This window comes from Aethalodelphis obliquidens, unplaced genomic scaffold (genome assembly GCF_003676395.1).
Source record: "Aethalodelphis obliquidens isolate GAN/ISIS:26980383/991018 unplaced genomic scaffold, ASM367639v1 scaffold18, whole genome shotgun sequence".
Classification (NCBI taxonomy): Eukaryota; Metazoa; Chordata; class Mammalia; order Artiodactyla; family Delphinidae; genus Aethalodelphis; species Aethalodelphis obliquidens.
The window spans coordinates 19,243,159-19,262,551 of NW_020837962.1; the positions used below are offsets into that span (position 1 = coordinate 19,243,159).

At 46.8% G+C, this 19,393-nt stretch overlaps 1 protein-coding gene across 3 annotated transcripts in view; it reads left to right on the top strand.

The window, feature by feature from the left end:
* The first annotated feature begins 13,262 nt into the window (after positions 1–13,262).
* Positions 13,263–19,393, top strand: part of PYGB (glycogen phosphorylase B) — a 53,813-nt gene continuing 47,682 nt past the window's right edge. For 2 of the 3 annotated variants that reach the window (XM_027118125.1, XM_027118126.1), the window contains exon 1: positions 13,263–13,608. In XM_027118125.1, the coding sequence (XP_026973926.1) occupies positions 13,366–13,608 (243 nt within the window). In that variant the 5' untranslated portion in view covers positions 13,263–13,365. The other variant, XM_027118127.1, reaches the window with a different exon arrangement.

The window sequence follows — 19,393 nt, forward strand, 5'->3', positions numbered from 1 at the left end:
GTTTCTGCTCCTCTGATTCCTCTCGGTGAGCACCAGCCGTGTCCCTCCACCCCGGGTGTCAGGCACCTGAGGTCCCTGTTCACCAAAGTTTAAACAAAAACCTGCCCAAGTGGGTGACATGTGATGGCAGGATTAAATCCTGTCTGTACATCTTGGGGAGACAACAGCAGACGGACACACAGAAGCCCCCGTCGGGCCCTCCTGGCGTCCCCTGTCCGGGACTGGCCCTGTGGAGGCCCAGGCTGTTCTGGGGTCTGGCCGGGCAGAGCCCCCTCGACTGTGACTCGCGGCACTGCCGGGTGAGGATCTGGGCTCATCACCTCCGGCGGCCGTGGGGTCTGGAGCGAGCGCCGAGCTCCAGGTTACAGTGTGTTCAGCAAGGATCTGGCTTTAATCCGGGACAGTCGGAAGGGGATCACGGGCCGGACAAAGACTGGACAGACCCCTCCCAGGGCTGCAGCGGGTCCAGAGTGACGTGACTGCTGAATAAGCCCACGTGTTAGGCCTGTGGACACGGATCCCTGACCCTGGAGTGGGCAGGCCCAGGAGAGGGATGCAAGTGTACAACCTGAGAAGCGCTAAGCCTGCAGGACAGCCACGTGGGGAGTCCCCACCCCCTCCTGCGTGTCCTGACCCAGTCTGGGTTGGGGCGTTGCCACAATCACAACCCTAGAGGGCTGGAGGGAGGCCACCAGGATGCAAACACTGGAAACTGGAGCCAGCTGTCCTCTGCCCGGTGGTTTGCCTGAAGTGTCAATACTGGGGTAGGGGGCAGAGGTCTGCATGCGACACAGCAGGAAAAGACAGAGCAGGAAGATGCTTAGCCACGTCAGCACTAAAGCTCCAGGCTCTACTTGACAAGGACATGAAAACCAGCTCCCCTCCACCCAGTACCCCTGCCTTGGTGGGCCTCCCAGCCCCTTCCTTCCATGATACCTTACAGTTTAGATACTTAATGGACTCCAGAGGCAAGGAATCAAAAATGCATGAAGGCAGAAGTGAAAATTGATTTGGTCTGTTTATAGGTTGGTGATCTCACATCTGAAAGAAATAAACAACTGGACTTTTCCCGAGAGATTCCCAAATAAGTCATGGAATGTTTTGAGCTGAGCAGAATATGCAAGTCATTCACTGAGTGTCTTTGTGATAATGAAGTAGGCTCTTGTTTTTTAAAAATAGCCACACGTGCACATCCCAACACGTGAGTGATGCATATGCATGAAGAGGCTCCCGCCTACACGCCCTGCCCGTGTTTCCCGCACCCCACCTTCCCGCCCTCACTCAGAACAGCTGCCCCGTCTGGAGGACAACCCCGCGGTGTCCAGATGTTTGCACTCCCACACCCGTGTGTGTGAGCTGGCCTGACATTGCGGACCCAACTGCAGGAACGTGCTTTATTTTGTCTTAGGGTGCTTCTTAGAGGGGATTTTAATAAGGAATTTAAAATCTAAATTAAATTGCAGCTTGAGCTGAATGATGGTGGAGAGGCTCGGATCAACATAAATTAGAAAATAATGGAATTAAACTGATTTTTACTCCCTATATGAAATGTACCCTCTCGATACTCAGGATAGTTCAACCTACTTCCCCTTTGTCTTCATGGGGTTAAGTATCTTGAGAAAATAGAAAATGTGCCGGGAGCTCTGTGTCTTAGGTGACTCACTGAGGCGTCCCACTGGGAGACCCAGCCTGGACTTCTGGGGTCCAGTTCTGAGGGGGTGTTGTGTGGAGTTGGGGTCTATCTTCCCTGCCCTCCTGGAGGAGATGGACGAGTCTTAGGGGTGATATAAACGGAGTGGTTGAAGGGGCAGCCTTGCTGATCTAGGGAACTGCTCGAGGTGACAAGCACCTGTGAAGATCAGGCCCTGGTGGGAGCAAAGTCCTTTAAGAAGCAACACTTTTCCAGAAGACAGAGTTGTGAGACCCCTGGAGGAGCTTCCAGAAGGACTTCACTTGAAATACCCCCAAGGGTTTGCCTGCTGCCGTTATGCCACCTCATGCAGAATGGGAACAGCTTCCCCAGGCAAGACATCATGTCTTGAACTGTTCTTTTCTTAACTGAGGTACAATTGACATATAACATTGTATCAGTTTAGGTGTACAACATAATGATTCCACATTTGTATATGTTGTGAGGTGATCACTGATAAGTCTAGTTAACATCTGTCACCGTACATAGTTACAGAATGTTTTTTCTTGTGATATCTTAGCAACTTTCAAATGTACAGTACAATATTATTAACTATGGCCACCATGCTGGACGTTACGTACCCAGGGCTTTTATTTTATAACTGGAAGTCTGTACCTTTTGATCTATTTCACCCAGCCCCCCACGCCTTACCTCTGGAAACCACCAGTCTGATCTCTGTTTCTATGACTTCCGTTTTCTAGATTCCACATGTGTGATCATATAGTATTTGTCTTTCTCCGTCTGACTTATTTCACTTAGCATACTGCCCTCTAGGTCTATCCATGTTGTCGCAAATGGCAAGATTTCATTCTTTTTTTACGGCTGAATAATATTTCACAGTTTTTCATCCATTCATCCAGCAATGGACACTTAGGTTGCTTCCATATCTTGGCTACTGTAAATAATGCTGCTATGAACATTGGGGTGCATGTATCTTTTCTAATTAGTGATTCCATTTCCTTTGGCTATATTCCCCGAAGTAGGATTGCTAGATCATACGGTAGTTCTATTTTCTATTTTTTAAGGAACCTCCAGATCATTTTCCACAGTGGCTGCTGCAATTTATATTCCCACCAACAGTGCACAAAGGTTCCCTTTTCTCCACCTCCTTGCCAACACTTCTCTCTCGTCTTTTTGATAGTAGCCATTCTGACAAGCGTGAGATGATATCTCATTGTGGTTTTGATTTGCATTTCCCTGATGATGAGTGTGCTGAGTGTCTTTTCGTGTACCTGTTGGCCATCTGTATGTCTTCTTTGGGAAAATGTCTATTCAGATCCTCTGCCCATTTTTAAACAGATTGTTTTGTTTTTTGCTATTGAGTTGTATGAGTTTGTTATGTAATTTGGATATTAGCCCCTTTTCAGAGATATGATTTGTAAATATTTCCTCCCCTTCAGTAGGCTGCCTTTTTTTTTTTTTTTTTTTTTGCCGTACGCGGGCCTCTCACTGTTGTGGCCTCTCCCGTTGCGGAGCACAGGCTCCGGACGCGCAGGCTCAGCGGCCATGGCTTACGGGCCCAGCCACTCCGCGGCATGTGGGATCTTCCCAGACCGGGGCATGAACCCACGTCCCCTGCATCAGCAGGCAGAGTCCCAACCACTGCACCACCAGGGAAGCCCAGTATGCTGCCTCTTTGTTTTGTTGACAGTTTGCTTTGCTCTGCAGGGCAGGAACATTTTAAATTGTGGCTGCTTTGCCAGATTTCCCTACAACTCCACTGGCAGCCCTGGTTCCTGCTTCCCAAGCCCTCATCAACACAATCATGGCCAAGCTGTTTGCTCTGCCATTCTGTCAGGTAAACAATGAAAACTGATAGTTTTACTAGGTACTGATCTAATTCATCTTGTGTGCGTGTGTCTGAGTATTTCCTTTTCTGTGAACAGGAACATGTACATGTCCTTCTGTACATGTCCATCTGTACATGTCCATTGCCAATTATTCTGTAAGAGTATGGTCATTTTCTTACTGATTTTAAGAGATTTTTATATATTAAGGAAATCAGCTATCGTGGTAGAATGTGTTGCAAATTTTTCCCCATTTTATTATTACTTTTTGACTTTACAATATTTTTTCAATACACAATTTTACTATGTTAATGTATTTAAATACATCTAATTGTTTGTTTGGGGTTTTTTTGGCCGTGCTGTGAGGCTTGTGGGATCTTAGTTCCCCAACCAGGGCTTCAACCCAGGCCCCGGCAGTGAAAGCACCAAGTCCTAACCATTGGACCACCAGAGAATTTCCTAAATGTATCTAATTTATTACAGTTTGATACAATTTATCTTATTTGATGAATTCTGGGGTTTGTGTCATAATTAGAAAGGCTTCCCCAATGAGACAGTTTTAAAAGTTAACCAAACAGTGTTTTTAAAATGTAGTTTTAGTTTTTACATTACTTTAAGAACCCCCCACACATGCTTTTGAGTACTCTCAGGCACAGCAAATCATTGTTTCGGGGTGGATATGATTTTTAGAACAATTTCAGAATCATTGGAAGGCAAATATGATACTCGAACTGGGATAATACCATTTTTGGATAAAATCAGGGATGGCAATAAAATCCTGAGGCATTCCCAAAGGGAACTTTCAGAAGGGTGCAGAATCATCACAGGTCAGTAATATAAATACAGAGTCTCCCGAGGTAAGAACTGTGAAAAGCCACACTTGGGTGTGCAACTTGTGGTAAAGTTGTTTTTAAATGACTTGTTTGGAGACCATGAAATGTGAGGAGTGTTCATCCTTGTAGAGGACACTCTGTTTTCTCCTTCTACTCCACTCACCCCTCACTCTGCTCTCAGTGCTTCACCCTGAGACCAGACGCGTGGGGCTTTTCCCACCAGGCAAATCTCAGACACCAGCTGGGTGCGCAGCATTCAACTCCGTTCTGACACCATCTACCTGGAGGCGGCGTCAGACCCCACAGGTGAGGGCTCAGTCCTGCAAGACTGCCCGCCCTTCCGAGGCCCTTCTCAAGTCCAGGTAGTCAGCTGGGCTTCTGATCGACCAGCTGTAAATCAGAGGTTCCTATGACCCCCTCCTGAGATTCTGTAGTTTGCTAGAGAGACTCACAGAATTTAGGAAAACGGTTTAGTTCTTATTGCCAGTTTATCACAAAGGATACAAACCAACAGGCAGGCAGAAGAGACACGAGGGGACGGCATCGGGGAGGGTGCGGGGCTCCCACACTACCCGGGCCCACCACCCTCCCGACTCCTCACCACCCTGGGAGCTCTCCGAACCCTGTACTCTGGGGGTTTTTATGGAGGCCTCTCATTACCTAGGTTTGATTGATTAAGTCATTGATCTCCAGCCCCTGTCCCCACCCCAGAGGTTGAGCCTAGGAAAGGCGGAATCTCTGAGCGCTCTAATCACTTGGTTGGTTCCCCTGTGGTTACCTAGAGGCTTTCCAAAAATCATCTCATTAATGCAAATTCAAGTATGATTGAAAGGGCTAATAGGACTGAGGACAAAAGACCAAATGCAACAAAAGATGCTCCCATTGCTCTTATGCTTAGGAAATCCCAAGGGTTCGGGGAGCTGTGAGCCAGGAGAAGGGATGAAGACCAAACATATATTTCATACTATAAATCATGACATCACAGGCCTGGAAAGAGGCTGTAGGTGGGTGGGGTTCCCACAGCCCTCCTCAATACTGTAAGGGTTGGAAATTCCCTGGTGGTCCAGTGGTTAGGACTCCTCGCTTTCACTGCCTAGGGCGCAGGTCCGATCCCTGGTCAGGGAACTAGGATCCTGCAATCCGCCTGCCCTCCCCCCTCAAAAAAATACTGTAAGAATTATCAGAGCCTGGCCCCGCCTGTGTGGCTCCAGAGGCCGGAGCTCAGCCTACAGGGAAGTTGCTGATGAGGAAAGATGTCCTGAAAGAAGACGGCTCTTCATTCACACACGTCAGCATTCAAGGGTGCCCGAGAAAGGGGTCCCTGCTTGGGGTGAGAGGTCAGAATCGGGCACCTCCAAGTCCTCTTCACACTCAAGGTCCTTGGATTCGCCTTGAAAATTACGTTGAGTTTGTGGCGGGATAAGCACACCACATGTAGCATCTCTCTATTTTGAGCTACAGTAACGACAATGGCTTGTGTTGATGGAGAGCTTACTGGGTGTCAGGCATGGAGCCAGTGATTTCATCATCACAGCAGCCACGGGCAGGTACCCGTCATCTCTGTCACACAGCCCAGAGGCTGGGACTGTCTGAGCTGAAGGTCAGTGGCTGAGGAGATGAAGGGCCCCACTAGGACCCAGGTCTGGAGGCTTCCAAACCCCAAGCTGGTGTGCCTCCCAAGTTAAGAGTGTCTCCAGGGCTTCCCTGGTGGCGCAGTGGTTGAGAGTCCGCCTGCCGATGCAGGGGACGCGGGTTCGTGCCCCGGTCCGGGAAGATCCCACATGCTGCGGAGTGGCTGGGCCCGTGAGTCATGGCCGCTGAGCCTGCGCTTCCGGAGCCTGTGCTCTGCAACGGGAGAGGCCACAACAGTGAGAGGCCCGCGTACTGCAAAAAAAAAAAAAAAAAAAGAGTGTCTCCAGATGAAATTTTTCATCACATCAGACCTTGCATGTAGCTATTTATCAAAAGCAGGTTTCTCTGCTGAAGAATCAATCATCACGATCTTAATGAGCATGGAATACTTTTATATATATATAAATTTATTTATTTTTAACTGCGTTGGGTCTTCATTGCTGCGCAGGCTTTCTCTAGTTGCAGTGAGCGGGGGCTACTCTTCATTGCGTTACACGGCTTCTCATTGTGGTGGCTTCTCTTGTTGTGGAGCACGGGCTCTAGGCACTCGGGCTTCAGTAGTTGTGGCACGCAAGCTCAGTAGTTGTGGCTCATGGGCTCTAGAGCACAGGCTCAGCAGTTGTGGCGCACGGGCTTAGTCGCTCCGCGGCATGTGGGATCTTCCTGGACCAGGGATCAAACCCGTGTCCCCTGCATTGGCAGGTGGATTCTTAACCACTGCACCACCAGGGAAGTCCAAGCATGGAATATTTAGAAAAATAGTTATAGAGTCAAGAGAAATAAAAACTAGCTCCAGGCCTGACTGCCTCTATCATTTTAACAGTCCCTGATGTCTTGCTTTTCTGTGTTATTGATTGGCGGATAGAGGTTTCTGTCTAAGAGCTTAAGTGCAGTCCTGTAAACCTTAGTGTCTGCCTCAGATCGATGTGGCTCAGAAGCAGATATCCCCCTATAAGGTATTCTCTCCGGAGGCCTCTCTGAAGGTCAGGAGAGCGCCAGAGCTGCATGTTTGTGGCACAGAACACAGGCAGTGGGATGGCTCCAAACATAACTTTCAGGGCTCGAGGTGCTCAGCACGTATGGCTGGGGGTTCTCCAGACCCACCCAGAGGACAGCTCAGGATCAGATGGGTTTGCGCATGAGAATGCCAGAGCTCAGAGGCATGCAGGGACTTGTTCTAAAGCAACAAGGAGAGAGGGGAATATAAACCAGGGTTTTCAGCTTTCTGGGGAGGAAGAGATTTCTAATGATTTTTTAAAATGACTCTGTATGCATTGGAATATTATTTGGCAGTAAAAATGACATAATCTATAACATGGATGAACCTTGAAAACTTTAGGTCAAGTGAAAGAAGCCAGACACAAAAGATCACATATTGCCTGATTCTGTTTACGGAAAATGTCCAGAAGAAGCAAAATCCATAGAGACAACACGCAGACTGGTGGTCGCCTGGGGCTCTGGGTGGGGATGGGGGAGAACTGGGAGTAGCTGCTAATTGGGGGCGGATACAGGGTATTGGGGGGTGATGAGAGGGTTCTAAATTTAGATTATGGTGATGGTTGTACAACTCTAAAAATACTAAACACTATTGAATCAGGCTCTTTAAGTGGGTAACTTATAGTATGTGAGTTACATCTCAATAAAGCAGCTTAAAAACTGGACTGGAACTCTGGGAAGGGAGCTGCCTAAAACAGTAGGTTTCCCCGCAGAAAGTTCCCCTCATGCTTAACCACATCTTATCATTTTGTTCCAGTCTGAAAGCACAAGATCCTTTCTTCCTTTTTCAACTCTTAGGCTTTTTTAAAAATTGATTTCTTTAAATTAATTCATTCATTTTAATTTAATTGACATATAACACTATATTGGTTTCAAATGTACAACATAATGATGCAATACTTGTATACATTGTGAAATGATCACCACAAGTCTAGTTACCATCCACCACCTTACATAGTTACAAAATTTTTTCCTTTTTTTTTCTTGTGATGACAACTTTAAGATCTACACTCTTAGCGACTTTCAAATATGCAATACAGTATTATTAACTATGGTCACCATGCTGTACATTACATCCCCAGGACTTATTATTTTATAACTGGAAGTTTGTACCTCTTGACTCCCTTCACCCATCTCACCCACCCCCGCCCCCCACCTCTGGCAGCCACCAATCTGTTCTCTGTATCTATGAGCTTGGTTTTCTGGTTTGTTTGTCTGTTTCGTTTTTTAGATTCCACATACAAGTGAAATCATACAGTATTTGTCTTTCTCTGTCTGACTTATTTCAATTAGCATAACATCCTCTAGGTCCATCCATGTTGTCGCAAATGGCAAGAGTCCCTTCTTTTTCATGGCTGAGCAGTATTTGCTTGTATACACATACCACATCTTTATCCATTCATCCATCAATGGACACTTAGGATGTTTCCATATCTTGGCTATTATGAATAGTGCCGCAATGAACATAGGGGTGCATATATCTTTGAATTAGTGTTTTTGTTTTCTTTGGATAAATACTGAGGAGTGGAATTGCTGGTTCAAATGGTAGTTCTATTTTTTGTGCCAGGTCTTAGTTCCTGCATGTAGGATCTTCGTTGCGGCATGCAAACTCTTAGTTGGGGCATGAGGGATCTAGTTCCCTGATCAGAGATCGAACCCAGGACCCCTGCACTGGGAACGTGGAGTCTTAGCCACTGGACCACCAGGGAAGTCCTTCTTTTTAGTTTTTTGAGGAATCTCCATACTGTTTTCCATAGTGGCTGCACATTCCCACCAACAGTGCACAGGATTCCCTTTTCTTCACATCCTTGCCAACACTTGTCTTTTCATGCACTTGGCCATCTGTATGTCTTCTTTGGGAAATTGTCTATTCAGATTCTCTGCTCATTTTTTAATCAGGTTGTTTGTTTTGTTTCTGTTTTTGTTTTTGCTTTGCTATTGAGTTGTATGAGTTCTTTATGTATTTTAAATATTAACCCCTTATCAGATATGTGATTTGCAAATATTTTCTCCCATTCAGTAGGTTGCCTTTTCATTTTGTTGATGGTTTCCTTTGCTGTGCAGAAGCTTTTGAAAGACTTGTACACTGCAAACTATACGACATTGATGAAAGAAATTGAAGAAGACACAAATAAATGGAAAGATATTTCATGCTGTTTGGTTTGGGTGGAGTCCTACCAGGAACTCCCACTGGGAAAACAAGAGGATATTTGGCTCCACAGGAAATTTGGGGGGCAGAGAGGGAAGGTCAGTGTCCTGGGTTAGCAGTGCAAATAGGCTTTCAGCAAGAAGACTTCCTTCACTTCTCTCTTGGATGGACCCTTCATACTCAGCTCAAAGCTTCAGCTGGAATGTCTCTGCACAGAATGAATCTCAGGAGGAACTCAGTGTTGCTTCCTAGAGGCTTGGATTTGCAAAGGCTTCCTGTTTGATGGAGGCTGTTTTTGGTACTTAAGCTCATTCTAGCTTTTACTTCTGACCTAGTGAGTTTTTTTTTTTAAAGAATATAGAGGTATTTTCATACAGTAAAATGCACAGATCTTAAGAATAGAGGTCAAACCACTGTGACAGATACTCTCATATAGCCCATATCCCTATTCTGTCACCCCAGAAACTCCCTCTACCCTTGGCCCCTGGGGGACCGTTCTGAATTCCATCACAACACATTACCTTTGCCAATTCTGGAACTTCATGTCAATGAAATTGTACAATATGTGCTCTTCTGTGTCTGGCCTTCCACTTGGCATAATGTTTGTGAGACTCACCGGTGTCATTCCTTTTTATGGTTGAGTTAGTATTCCACTCTTTCAATATCTTACTTTGTTTCTTCACTTTCCTGTTGATAGTCACCTGGGCTGTTTCCAGTTTGGGGCGTTAGTGATAAGGCTCCTGTGGACATCCTCGCACAAGCTGTTTTGTGGGCACAGGTTTTTATTTCTCTTGGATGGATACCTAACAGTAGAATGGCTGGGCCACGTAGTAAGTGTATGTTTAACTACTGATTATTTTATTATGAAAAACTGCTGCACTGTTTCCAACGTGGCTGTAATGGTTACACTTCCTTGAGCAGCACTCCACCGCCTCACCACCACTCTGTGCTGTTGGTCACTTTCTTTTTTTCTTTCTTTTTTTTAAAGGCTGCTTTTTTTTTTTTTTTTAAGAGCATTTATTTAGTTAGTTTATTTTTGGCTGCGTTGGGTCTTAGTTGTGGCACGCGGGATCTTCATTGAGGCACACGGGATCTCTCCTTGCGGCACGCGGGCTCTTCCTTGCGGTGCGCGGGCTTCTCTCTAGTGTGGCGCACGGGTTCCAGGGCGTGTGGGCTCTGTAGTTTGCAGCATGCAGGCTCTCTCATTGAGGCGTGCGAGCTCAGCAGTTGTGGCACGTGGGCTTAGTTGCCACGTGGCATGTGGGATCTTACTTCCCTGACCAGGGATCGAACCTGTGTCCCCCGCATTGGAAAGCGGATTCTTTACCACTGGACCACGAGGGAAGTCCCTGTCGGTCACTTTCATGTTGACCAGACCATTGTATGTAGCAGGTAAGTCCTGCTGCCTGCTGGGGTTTTAATGTGCGTTTTCCCAATGTGATCTAGTGAATTTTAAAGAGGCTTCAAGAATTCTGCCCAGGCCAGCCACCTCCCACGCCTCAGTCCACCCTCGCCTGGAATGCGGCACGTAGAACCATGGGCATTCGCTCTATTTGGGGTACATTCATGGGGCCTGCGAGTGTGAGGCAGTGCTGGGGACATGGGGCCCTCCCCCAGGAGCATACACTCCAGGTCAGGGGCAGCACCCTCTGTAAGGGGCAGATTCAGGCCATACAGTCTCTGTCACGATGCTCAGATCTGCCGTGGATGTGTGAAAGCAGCCCTAGAGAAAATATAAAGGAATGAGTGTAGCTGTATTTGTAGACACTGAAATTTGGATTTCATGTAATTTTCGTACATCATGAATTATTCTTCTTTTCACTTGTTTCAATCATTTAAAAATGTAGGGCTTCCCTGGTGGCACAGTGGTTAAGAATCCACCTGCCAATGCAGGGGACACAGGTTTGAGCCCTGGTCCGGGAAGATCCCACATGCCATGGAGCAGCTAAGCCCGTGCGCCACAACTACTGAGCCTGTGCTCTAGAGCCCACGAGCCACAACTACTGAGACCATGTGCCAAAACTACTGAGCCCACACGCCTAGAGCCCTTGCTCTGCAACAAGAGAAGACACCACAATGAGAAGCCCGCACACCACAACGAAGAGTAGCCCCTGCTCGCCACAACTAGAGAAAGCCCGCGTGCAGCAACAAAGACCCAACACAGCCAAAAATAAATAAATAAAATAAATAAATTTATGAAAAAAAATAAAAACGTAGACAGCGTTCCTAACTTAAGGGCCACATAAAAACAGGTGGTAGGCCAGCCTGGGCTGAGGGTGGGCAGAGGCAGCCCCCCGAGATGCAGCTCGAAACCAGGCCGCAGGACCTTCACTTCAAATCCGCCCCTCCAGTGAGGGACTCCCCAGGGGTGAGGGCTGCAGAGGGCAAGATCCAGACCAGGGAGGCCTGTGGATATTGGTTGTGTGTCCTTCGCCGCCCCTCACAGCCCCACAGGCTCCACAGTTCGGGGGCTCCTTCTCTCTCCCCACCCCCAGCTCTCTCACTGACCCCAGCTCTGACCACTTCCCCTTCTGCCTGGTCCCTTTGGGATGGGACACATAAGAATGCCTGCCCGCTGCAGTCGGGTGCCTGCCTTCACCTGTCCCCCCAAGTCCCCCAGGCCCAGCCTGAGGACCTGCTAGGGAGGGGCTGAGGCTGGTTTACCAAGCTTACCTGGCTGGGGTTGTGGTTTGCAGGAGCTGTGCTGGGCTCAGCCCTCTGCGGAGGGGCTGTGCTGTCTGTAGCCTGGCTAGGATGATTCTGGGGAGTGTCTGGGAGGCAGGGGAGCCCATGAGGAAACTACCACAGGAATCCCAGCAAGAGGACCCAAAAGAGCAGCTAAGGATGGACTAGATACATAGGGAATAAAATGGCTGGAGGACCCAGACTTCGTCTTGGAGGACCGGCTCCTGAGAGAGAGTCCTTGGGAGCTTGGGAGAGAAGGCAGGCCCACCAGGCCTGATGTTATTGGCACTCGATATGTGAGCAAGCAGGAAGGCTTTGGCCTAAAGAAGGATCTGGAGCCCCGTTGGGTGTGGAGGGAGGGCAAGGAAACAGGATGAGCTGTGGAGAAAGATGGTGGAAGGCCCTGGGCCGCACCTGTGACCCCTCCCCACTGGGGCCCTGCCCCAGGACCACACCCACAGACACTCCCCACATGGGGGAGCTCCCACGTGTGCAGTGATGAGCTTGCACACCACATGTCATCGAGCTTTTCCAGATGCCACGGATTCACCCACTCCCCCTCCCTGCGACCCCTCCCCCCAGCTATGTCCACCTCTAACGCTCAGCGCCATCCTAGGTCTACAGGCCCAGAGATTGGCCAGTCTTAGAAACTCAGTGAGTGGAATCCTTCAGGCTGTGCTCTTTAGCGCTGCCCACTCTCACTCAGCACTGTTCGTCTGCGTATTGGATGTGGTCTATCATTCTCACGGCTGGGGACTGTGCAACTGTGGGAACATGCCACAGTTCATTTATCAGTCCAGCATTGGTGGGCATTTGCGTGGTTTCCAGTTTGGGACTGTTCTGAATATTTGAGTATTATGAGCATTTCTGTACATGCCTTCTGGTTGGTATAAGCATTCATTTCTGTTGGGTATTTTCTCTGGACTAGAATTGCTGGGTCAGAAGTAGGTGTTTGTTTAGCTTCAGTGAATACTGCCAGTTTTTCAATGTTAAACCAACCTGTAAGGACTCTCCTTGATGCAGAGACCCCAGAGGCCAAGATAGGATCAGGGAGGAGCAGTGGGAGCAACACTGAAGCCGGGGACCCGAAGAAGGCCCTGGGGAACAGCAGCGGTGGTGCTAGTGGGTGTAGACTGGAGGGTTGCTGGTGAGAGTGAGCAAGAGGGCCCCAGATGAGGACCTGCAGGTAGGAACCAGGTGAGCAGCTTTAGGGAGGGGGACGAGCAGGAGGAGACACCGTCTCAGGGAGTGGACATGAAGAGAGTTGCTGGCAGGAAGGGGCCATAAGTCCAGGACCTCACCCTCAGCTCTGGAAGTTGAGAAACTCAGCAATACTCCTTCACCCAGGGGTCGGTGCCCGGCCCCTCCAGCAGGCCCCTCCCATCCTGCGACCCCGCCCTTCCTCAGGCCCCGCCCCTCACGTGGTCCGGCGCAGTGCGCAGGCGCACCCTCTGCACCTCCCTTCCTCGCCGCCGCAGCGCAGTGCGCAGGCGCGGCCTGGCAGCCGGCGAAGCTGCAGCATCCTCCGTGCGGGCGTGTCCCCGCGGCTTATCTTGCCCTCCTCCTCCTCGTCCTCCTCGGACTGCCGGCGCGATGGCGAAGCCGCTGACGGACGGCGAGAGGCGGAAGCAGATCAGCGTGCGCGGGCTGGCGGGGCTGGGCGACGTGGCCGAGGTGCGGAAGAGCTTCAACCGGCACCTGCACTTCACGCTCGTCAAGGACCGCAACGTGGCCACGCGCCGCGACTACTACCTGGCGCTGGCGCACACGGTGCGAGACCACCTGGTGGGCCGCTGGATCCGCACGCAGCAGCACTACTACGAGCGCGACCCCAAGGTGAGGCTGCACCGGGGTGGGGAGAGACCCCCGGTGAGGAGGGACCTCCCCGCGAGATGGGGAGAGACCCCCCCCAAGTGAGGATAGACCCACGGGTGAGGAGAGACCCCCTAAGATGGGGAGTGACACCCCGCCCCACCCCCCCCCCAACCCCCCGGAGTTGAGGAGAGATCACCGGGTGAGACGGCCCCGCACACGGCGTCGCCTAACCCTCACCTCCCGTACTGGGCGGCCTGGAGCCCTGTGGTTGGGGCCTGCTGTCCGGGCGGGCAGAGATGGGGGGCGTCACTGGGAAGCCTGCTGAGGAGAAGGAGCCCGCAGTGATGGGCTCTGACTTCCAGGCGTTCACACCTGCCTTGAAGAACTTCACTTAGCTTAAGGTTGGCCGACGTTAAGGAATTGTTTTCTTTTTACATTTTACACACATGTAGGTTTATGGTAGAAAAGTACAAAATACACGAGAGAAAATGTGCTGATCACCTCCGTTATTAACTGTGTTAAAATATAGGTGCATGTCCTTCTACATCTTTTCCTGTTCTTGAATATATATGCACACTTTTAAAAAGCATGTTGTATATACAATTTTGTGGCTCTTCTGTTTCATTCATCAACATTTGTAGCTTTTTCAACAGCTTTCCAAGTCAGTAAATATGATTCTCCAAAGTGGTAGTTTTCGGTTTGATGGGTATGGGCTTGGCCAGGCCCCTGCTACCAGTTTTGTTGGTTGGTTTTTGTTTTTTTCCTCTTGACCATGGAAAGTTTTATCCTTTCTACTATACTAATGTAGAGTGAAAACTGGTGAGGAAAGGACACACTTGCAGGCCTGAAGCCAATTTGCAAAGATTTGACTTGCAGTGCACACCTGAGCACTGGGCAGTCGCTTTGTTGATAGTATTTTACAGTATTTTTGTAGGGCGTTAAGAAATGTTTAATAATTGCTAAGTCTGAGATTGGTTGCCTTTCCAAACTTATTCTGGGGCACTCTTTTTTCCTAAAAGAGAGGTGGTAAAAAGGACAGATTTGTTAGAATACCAACTAGGATCTTCATATTTAGTATGCAAGACAGTGAAGAATGGAGTGGCACCAAATGGCTGAAACAGGTTATTTCAACAAGGGCTTGGGATGACTTTGCCAGGGAAACTGGCCAACAGGCAGTGGCTCCCCCAGAATTCCCTGCTGATGGCAGAGCTCTGATTTGCAATATCATTGTTATTCATGTAGCAGGTGACATCTCTGACGGCATATTCAAGGGTATTTCCCTGCAGCTGGACCAGAACACACTGCAACACCGTGGGGTCCCATTACAGTGTTTATTTATATTTAGATCCTGAAAAGGCTAGTGATGGGCTCAGGGATTACAGAAATAACCTTTCATGAACAGGATTAAATCCCTCTAACAAAACAGGTTTGCTCATCCTCACTGATTGCTATGGTGGCTATAGGTGTAAACCTTTCTCTTCTTTAAAGCCACACAGCCTGTAAATGGAAGGTTGTTTGCTTGTCCTGGATAGGAAGGTCATCTGAAAGTGGAAACTTGGAATTTGAGTGCTTCAGTCTGGCTAATTCATGTTGAAAATAAGCTCATCATCTCCTTTTTCTGCAAAAGTTACATGTTTGCTTGTAAAGGACAAGGAACAGTTCTCCCAATAAGAATCCTGCAGAGCCACACCCCCAGCCTAAGAACGGCTTCAAGGATGTGAACCACTGCACTGCAGACTTAGGCAGCCTGAAGATCTAAACAATAAGTTAAAGTGCTTGTATTTAATATTTTTATTTACTTCAAAACAGTTATGCAAGTCCTTGTGATTATTGGAGAAAAAATTAGAAAACACAGATAAGCCAAAAGGAAAAAATTAACTGTAATCTCACCACCTAGTGGTAACACTGTAAATGCTACAAACATCTTGTGTTCCACATCTTTTTTTCTGTGCGGGTAGAAACATTTGTTTTTATTACACAAACTAGTATAGTGCTATGCTGCACCTATTGTTTCATAACTCTCAAGCACTCTATTTTTGGTAATAGTAGAAACGGTTGAAGCTCAGTGTTCAGAGGAAGAGTTTTCAAGTAAGCTGCCTGACAAATCAGCAAGTCAAAAAATCAGGCTAAAATTAAGAAGTCTGCTCTTGGCAGGAGGCAGGCTTAGTTCTAAAGTCGGCTCCAGGCGTCTCTGAAGTGATGGCAAGGTCAGGACTCCACTGCAAACTCAGGGACGGAAAAGAGCTGGGTGGTGAGGGATGGCTCACAGAAATCCAGGCTCCTCCTGGCTTTACCATTTGGCCTGTTTGACCCTTGGGCTTGGGTGGATTTCTTAACCTTTCTTGGTCTCAGTTTCTTCATCTTTAAAATAAGGAAGGTCAAGCTAGGTAATCCATCCCTGAGTACCTTGCCGTTCTAAAACATTACAGCTTTGTGTTTGCTGATAAAATGTTTCCACTTTATATTAACATTCCATCCAAAAAGAATTTGAGAATGCTTAAGCAAGATATGCTGCAAAAGTTTCAACTTCATAGAAGACCTCAAAGAGAAAGTTGGGGCAAGACAGTAAGGGTAGGAAAGTGGGTTAAGTTCAGATACATGGTCAGGAGACAAAATGCAGATGTAAGTTCTGGCAACCAAAGCAAATTGCAGATCATGCCCAGTTATGGGAGTCGTGGAATCTCTGCAGTAAATTCTAGAATGAGCAGATGCGAGATTTCTTCCATGGGTCTTTAAAGGAGATGTTGTACGATGTGGACAGCTGGCCTGATTGCATCCTTGTAGTGGATGGACTGGCCAGTTTACCATGGCTCTTCCCCATGAGCTCTTGGCATAACCGTAATGGTGGACTAAGGAAAGGAGCTCTACCACTGGGTCCGAACAGCTGTCCTAAATATTTCTAGTAAGATAATCATGATGAATACAATTAATCTTACGGTTTGGCTGGATCTGGGAGTTAAAGGAAGATGATCTAGAGCAGTTTTTTGTTGCCTTGGCTGCACACAACCCCTCCTTCTGAAATTTTGTTTGAATTAGGCAGGAGTGGGTCCAGCACTGGGATCTTTTTGACCCACTCAACTGTTCTGATGTGTTTGCCCTCATCTGTGTGAAGTTGACCTTGTATCCCACGGGCAAGCTTCCCTGATAGCAGAGAGCTCAGAGTTACTTTCTCTGGCCAGAAGCCGGGGAGGGGCAGATGTTTCATGTTGCTGATTACCCTGACAGCTTGCCAAATGGAAGGTAGGCTGAAGCTGTCATTTATGAGATTAGGAAGCTTTGGGTGTGTGCCGTGATTTTTCTTGCAAGACAGTCTAGCCTCTGCTCCTGCAGGCTGTGATGGTTAATTTTGTGTGTCAACTTGGCTGGGCTATGGTGCCCAGATATTTGGTCAAATATTTTTCTGGTTGTTTGTGTGAAGGTATTTTCTAGATGAGATTAATATTAAAGTCAGTGGATTTTGAGGAAAGTAGATTACCCTCTGTAATGTAGATGGGCCTCTAATCAGTTGAAGGCCTGAACAGAACAAAGACTGATACCCCCACCATACCCACCTCCCCTCTCTTCCTCTCCACATCCCTCCCCAGCCAGAAGGAATTTGTTGGCAGAAGGCCTTTGGACTCCAAATGCTGCTCCATCTTGGGTCTTCAGGCTGCAGGCTCACCCCAGCAGATTTTGGTCTTGGACCCCCATGATTATGTGACCCAATTCCTTAAAATAAATCTCTGTGTATATATCCTGTTGATTCTGTTTTTCTGAGGAACACTGACTTACAGTGTTGTGTAAGTGGATGGCTTAGGCAGCCTTAGGCAGGTGCTGTGGATGGCTAACCCTTTGTATCTTTATGAAATATTGTAACCGATCTTATTTCTGCATCCTAGCCCTTTATAGATGATTTTTTAAATGTTTATTTTATGTGATTTCAGACTTTTACAAGTTGCAAGAATGATACAAAGAATTCCCATATGCTCTTTATCCGGATTCCCCAAACATGAAACATTTTTAACATGTTTGTTATGTCTTTCTCTCTGTATAACTACATTTTTTCTGTGAACCATTTGAAAGTAAGTTTTAGACTTGATACCCCTTTACCCCTGAAAACTCAAATGTGTAACTCGGAAAATCAAGTAGATTCCCTTATACAACAAGAGCATTTGGAAAAAAGGGTGTTCACACCAACATGGTGTTGTCAACTGCAGACGTTACCCAGCTTTGTCAGCTGTGCTGCTGATAAGAAATACAAGGAAGAAAACTGAGATAACTTTACACATCTTTCCAGATATACCTCCTTTTCTCCCGCCCATTAAACAGAGCAGGCTCTAACCCATATGGAAACCCACACATTTTAAGAGATGAAGCAGGTAAACAGCAGGCAGCAGATAGCTGGCTCTTTTCTACCTTGTAGAGGATGGGGCTCTTAGGATATGGCGAAGGGAAGAGAAATGAACACAGAAATTTAGAAAGGTAATTGGACAACTGAAAAGTCTGGTTAAATTTCCTCGAAGATCAGGAACAAGACAAGGTTGCCCACTCTCACCACTATTATTCCACATAGTTTTGGAAGTTTTAGCCACAGCAGTCAGAGAAGAAAAAGAAATAAAAGGACTCCAAATCGGAAAAGAAGAAGTAAAACTGTCACTGTTTGCAGATGACATGATACTATACATAGAGAATCCTAAAGATGCTACCAGAAAACTACTAAAGCTAATCAATGAATTTGGTAGAGTAGCAGGATATAAAATTAACGCACAGAAATCTCTTGCATTCCTATACACTAATAATGAAAAATCTGAAATAGAAATTAAGGAAACACTACCATGTACCATTGCAACAAAAATATCTAGGAATAAACCTACCTAAGGAGACAAAAGACCTGTATGCAGAAAACTATAAGACACTGATGAAATAAATTAAAGATGATACAAACAGATGGAGAAATATTCTTGGATTCTTGAAATATTCTTGAATCTATGTTCTTGGATTGGAAGAATCAACATTGTGAAAATGACTACATTACCCAAAGCAATCTACAGATTCAATGCAATCCCTATCAAACTACCAATGGCATTTTTCACAGAACTAGAACAAAAAATTTCACCATTTGTATGGAAACACAAAAGACCCCAAATAGCCAAAGCAGTCTTGAGAAAGAAAAACGGAGCTGGAAGAATCAGTCTCCTGGACTTCAGACTATACTACAAAGCTACAGTAATCAAGACAGTATGGTACTGGCACAAAAACAGAAATATAGATCAATGGAACAGGATAGAAAGCCCAGAGATAAACCCATGCACATATGGTCACCTTATGTTTGATAAAGGAGGCAAGAGTATACGGTGGAGGAAAGACAGCCTCTTCAATAAGTGGTGCTGGGAAAACTGGACATCTACATGTAAAAGAATGAAATTAGAACACTTCTTAACACCATGCACAAAAATAAACTCAAAATGGATTAAAGACCTAAATGTAAGACCAGACACTATACAACTCTTAGAGGAAAACATAGGCAGAACACTCTATGACATAAATCACAGCAAGATCCTTTTTGACCCACCTCCTAGAGTAATGGAAATAAAAACAAAAATAAACAAATGGAACCTAATGAACTTAAAAGCTTTTGCACAGCAAAGGAAACCATAAACAAGATGAAAAGACAACTCTCAGGATGGGAGAAAATATTTGCAAATGAAGCAACTGACCAAGGATTAATCTCCAAAACATACAAGCAGCTTATTCAGCTCAATATCAAAAAAACAAAGAACCCAATCAAAAAATGGGCAGAAGATCTAAATAGACATTTCTCCAAAGA